At 59.8% G+C, this 4,676-nt stretch overlaps 1 protein-coding gene across 1 annotated transcript; it reads left to right on the plus strand.

Annotated features, from left to right (window-relative positions):
- Positions 1–59: 59 nt before the first annotated feature.
- SIX2 (SIX homeobox 2) lies at positions 60–3,027 on the plus strand. Its single transcript, XM_004369497.1, has 2 exons — positions 60–619; positions 2,697–3,027. Exons 1-2 carry the CDS (start codon positions 60–62, stop codon positions 3,025–3,027), a joined length of 891 nt encoding a protein of 296 aa, XP_004369554.1.
- Positions 3,028–4,676: the final 1,649 nt, after the last annotated feature.

Raw genomic sequence — 4,676 nt, forward strand, 5'->3', positions numbered from 1 at the left:
TGCGGGGCCGCGCAGCGCGGTGAGGGCGCGCGCGGGCGGGCGGGGGCGCAGCCGGCACCATGTCCATGCTGCCCACCTTCGGCTTCACGCAGGAGCAAGTGGCCTGCGTGTGCGAGGTACTGCAGCAGGGCGGCAACATCGAGCGGCTGGGCCGCTTCCTGTGGTCGCTGCCCGCCTGCGAGCACCTCCACAAGAATGAAAGCGTACTCAAGGCCAAGGCCGTGGTGGCCTTCCACCGCGGCAACTTCCGCGAGCTCTACAAGATCCTGGAGAGCCACCAGTTTTCGCCGCACAACCACGCCAAGCTGCAGCAGCTGTGGCTCAAGGCGCACTACATCGAGGCGGAGAAGCTGCGCGGCCGGCCCCTGGGCGCTGTGGGCAAATACCGCGTGCGCCGCAAGTTCCCGCTGCCTCGCTCCATCTGGGACGGCGAGGAGACCAGCTACTGCTTCAAGGAAAAGAGTCGCAGTGTTCTGCGCGAGTGGTACGCGCACAACCCCTACCCTTCACCCCGCGAGAAGCGCGAGCTGGCCGAGGCCACGGGCCTCACCACCACGCAGGTCAGCAACTGGTTTAAGAACCGGCGGCAGCGCGACCGGGCGGCCGAGGCCAAAGAAAGGTACGAGTAAGTAGAACTTTGGCGCCGGCTCCACTGGGCCCGAGGGAGGGGGTCCCGGGGCGTTTGCCCAACCCCGGAAGAGGCCTAAACCGGCCTTACCCTGATGGCGCTGAGGTTATGCCGGAGACTGGGCGAGCAGGAATTTGTCCAAAGCGGGCAAGGTAATCAAGAAGTTGTCAGCTACTCCCTGGTTGCTTGTGGACAAACAACGAGTTTTAGGGCCAAGACAGGACAGTGGACCTGGATCCCCTGCGAGGGGGACACGGTGGGCAGGGCCTGGTCCACCACCAAAGGACGGAGGAGTTTTTATCTAGGACGTAGCGGTCTTGCAGATTTCAGGCTGGCAGTGCGAATTCACCAGCGCTTCCCCCTCATCCTTTCTCAGCTCCAGACCAAAGGGAGATTAAGGGTCAGGACTGGGACTGGAACTTCTTTGATATGACCTGGTTGGGAAGAGACCTGAACAAGAATTTTCCTTGCCCAGATACGGGAGTTAAGAGAGCGAGTTCTTGATCCCGCATAGAAGGAATCAGGAGGCAAAACACTCTAGGGGAGGAAGTGTCAGCCCTGAGAAACAGAGAGAGAAGTAGATGCCCCCATTTTCTGCCTTGCTGGACCCAGCAGCCCTTCTTCCCTGGCTAGCCGGGCCTTAACCCCTCTACTCAGTTAGTTCTGTGGGACTCCCGCTTTCTGGGATGCGCCAAGAGCAGCAGAAGGGCTGGCAGTTGGATGTCCTCAGGGAAACCAAGACTTCCGGAAATGGCATAAGGGTTGACCAGTAGGCCCTACCGGGTGCCTGCCCTGTGACCCCTCAGAACCCCAAATCTAGAGGGAAGAATGGGAGAAAAACTGACTGTGGAAACAGAATCGAGCCTGAAGGGAACAGCAAAACAGGACAGCTGGGGTCGGTGGTGTGGGGCGTGTGCAGACCAGTGTCTGGATGGTAGGGGTCAGAGATGGGGGGCGGTGAACAACGGGAGCAGATCTCTCCAGCCAGCAAGAGGGGGGACCCGAATCTCTGAGACCATAAGGATGGGGTATCCGCAGTGGGAAGGGCCCCGGCAACTAGCCGTGCAGAAACTCTCCTGGAGGGAAAGTAGGAAGAAAACGCCTCTCGAAAAGTCGGTGTAAGAAAAAATTAACGCAGGATTTCAAATCGCCAACTCCGGCCAGGCTCTGTCAGTCCAAGGCAGGGCAGGAACTCAGCTCTCTCGGCTGGTGCCCCCACTCCACCCAGACTGGCATGCTTCCAGACTCCTGAAAACTGGGTTCTGAGGCCAGGCCCCAGGTGAGGGTTGCAGCACTCCTGAGTTTCTGGTTATGGCAGAAAAGTTTAGGCCAGGATTAGCAATCCCTTCCCTTCTCCGGGGGCCTGCCCTCCCAGCCTCCAACTCCTGGCCCCCAGCTGAAGTTTCCACCTCCATCCTTGGGATCTTGTCCCTAGGCCCAGCAAGGAGAGCTCTCAAACAGCCTGTCAGGCGCCGGCTGGAGCAAAAGAGCTCTTAGTCCCAGGAACCTGCCACGGGTTTCCCTTCCGCAGTACAGAACAAAGATTCCCAATCCTGGGTCCCTCGGCCCGGGACCAAAGTCCTTCACCTTCCTGGCACCACTTCCACACAGCGAACCCAGCCTGAGGATCTGACAGGGGTCTGAAAATTCAGGCATCGTCTCTCCCTCTTTGCTACCCCTAACTCCACTGGAACTGGGCCCCGCTCCCCTGCCCTCCGCTCCCGGAGTTGAGTTAGAAAGAAATTAGAAGCACACGCGCACACGCGCACACGCACACACACCCAGAGAAGACATAGAGAGAGTGGGAAAGACATTCATGACAGCATGAGAAGTGGAGAGATACAGATAGAGGGGGAGGGACAAGAAGGAGCAATCAAGTGTTGAGAGAACTGGCAGAAAGAGCCGGAGGCCAGGCGGTAGCCGGCGGAGGAAATCGTAGAAACCGAAAACACCCGCAGGCAGCACGGGGAGACTGTCAGAGGCAGGCGGCAGGCTCTGGCCCCGGGTGATGCAGCGCTGAGCGTCCTCGATTTCCCCTCACCCGGCTGCTTTGCCCCCGCACTTGCAGGGAGAACAGCGAGAACTCCAACTCCAACAGCCACAATCCACTGGCTTCGTCCCTGAACGGCAGCGGCAAGTCGGTGCTAGGCAGCTCGGAGGACGAGAAGACGCCGTCGGGAACCCCAGATCACTCGTCGTCCAGCCCCGCGCTGCTGCTCAGCCCGCCGCCGCCACCTGGGCTGCCGTCCCTGCACAGCCTAGGCCACCCTCCGGGCCCCAGCGCCGTGCCGGTGCCCGTGCCGGGCGGAGGCGGCGCGGATCCACTGCAGCACCACCACGGCCTGCAGGACTCCATCCTCAACCCGATGTCGGCCAACCTCGTGGACCTGGGCTCCTAGAGCCCCGCCCGCCTCAAAGCGCTTGCCCTCGGGGCTTGAGTCTGCAAAACTGAGAGAGGCCGTGTCCGAAGGGCGCCGGCGCCGGCAGCCCCACCAGGTACTGAAGAACCCGCACGCCGAATGGGCAAGCCGCCGGCCCGGGCCGGGGCAGATGGCAGGCTGGTTTGGTCCTTGTTCGGGAGTTACATTCAACAAGTTGGTTTTTGAGATCCTTTGGCGGATGAGGCTAGGTGTTGAACCAGGGAGAGAATAAATTATACACCATTGTCATTCTCTCTCTCTCTCTCTACCTTCTCTTGTCCTGCCTCCTCCTCTCTTCTCCCCTTCTCTCTCCTCCCCTCCCCTTCCCTTCTCTTTCCTTCTCTCTCTCCCCTTCTTGCTTTCTTTCCCCTTTTTCTCTGTTTCGCTCTAGATTTCTGACTGCCCACCTCTTACTAGATTTGTATTTCTGTTTCTTTCTCCTCTCCGCCAGCCTCTGCACTCTGTATCCGACCCCCTCGGTCTGTACCCTTCCGTTTTTCTCTCGGTGTCTGGCGGTCTGTTTGCTCCCTACGCCCTCCCTCGCTCTCCCGGGTCGGGGTGGGAGCGGGAAGAGCTGAACAAGGCAGAGCCTTTGAACCCAAACCGTCTCCAGCGGTCCTCCTTCGGGGTCAGCGGAGGCCGCAGGTGTCAGCTTTGCGCCTAGTAACTTAAGTGAAAGAGAAAAGGCGGCGCCGCGGAAGCCCGGGAGCGCCTCCTCGCCCCTCGCCCCTCTCTCTCGGCGAGGCCCCGCCATGCTGCTCGCTCCTCTTCCTCCCGGGACTGAGGCCACAGCGCGCCCCGCGCAGCGCGCCCCGGAGCCGCGGACTTGCCGTCTCCTTGTTATGCTCTCACGTGAATGTTCTTCGGAAAATATTTCTGCTTTTATTTTATAATAAAATTAGAAATCATAAATATATATATGGATATATGCCACAAGGCTCGCGGGCCAGGAATGCAGCAGGGTCTGATTTCCCTACAGGGACTTGACACCCCAGGTGGGCTATTCTGGGTATCCATGTCCCCGTGAGTCCCCCAGATTGGGAGACACCCTCTCATACACACAGTACGGATTAGTCGCAGGGAAGGGATTGCAAACTCTGAAACTTTCTCCCCCAAAGCCCTCTGTCCCTTTCTCCTTGTCTATGAAGCTCCCTGCAGAAGCAGGGATAGGTGATCTGCTCTTCTTGGGGACTTCTCCCCCCACCAGCTACTGCGCAGCGCCTTCGGCCCGCTCCTTCTTCACCTGGAGGTGGGGTGCGGGGCGGTTTGGGATAAGAGGCTGTGTGCGGGGCGCGGGTACGTGTGTTTGAACTTGTCGAGGCTGGGGAAAAATCGAGTCTTGGAAATTTCCTGACGGGCCAACTCTTCGGCTAGGGCCGAAGACCCCCTGGAGCCGGGTGAGACGCCCTGGGCAGATCCGCTTGCCCCAGGGATGAGGTGCAGAGGTGTGCAACCCCGGAAGTGCGTGGGCTGTGGAGCATAGGTCTGTAAGCTCGGAAATCTGCACCCGGTGTTTCTGTAGATTTGGAAGAGAGCTGAAGGGGTGGGGTGGGGAGTCAGAGGAGAGTCCAGGAGGCCCGGGCGAGCGTGCGCGTGCGTGTTCTAGATGGGAACAAGCGGGCGCCGCC

Source organism: Trichechus manatus, unplaced genomic scaffold (assembly GCF_000243295.1).
Source record: "Trichechus manatus latirostris isolate Lorelei unplaced genomic scaffold, TriManLat1.0 scaffold00005, whole genome shotgun sequence".
In the NCBI taxonomy this organism is placed as follows: domain Eukaryota; kingdom Metazoa; phylum Chordata; class Mammalia; order Sirenia; family Trichechidae; genus Trichechus; species Trichechus manatus.

Excerpts from the sequence above, each read along its gene's own strand:
- SIX2 (XM_004369497.1), top strand. The coding sequence starts at position 60 with ATGTCCATGCTGCCCACCTTCGGCTTCACGCAGGAGCAAGTGGCCTGC. Across the intron at positions 620-2,696 it reads GCGGCCGAGGCCAAAGAAAG|GGAGAACAGCGAGAACTCCA; the intron begins GTACGAGTAAGT and ends CCGCACTTGCAG.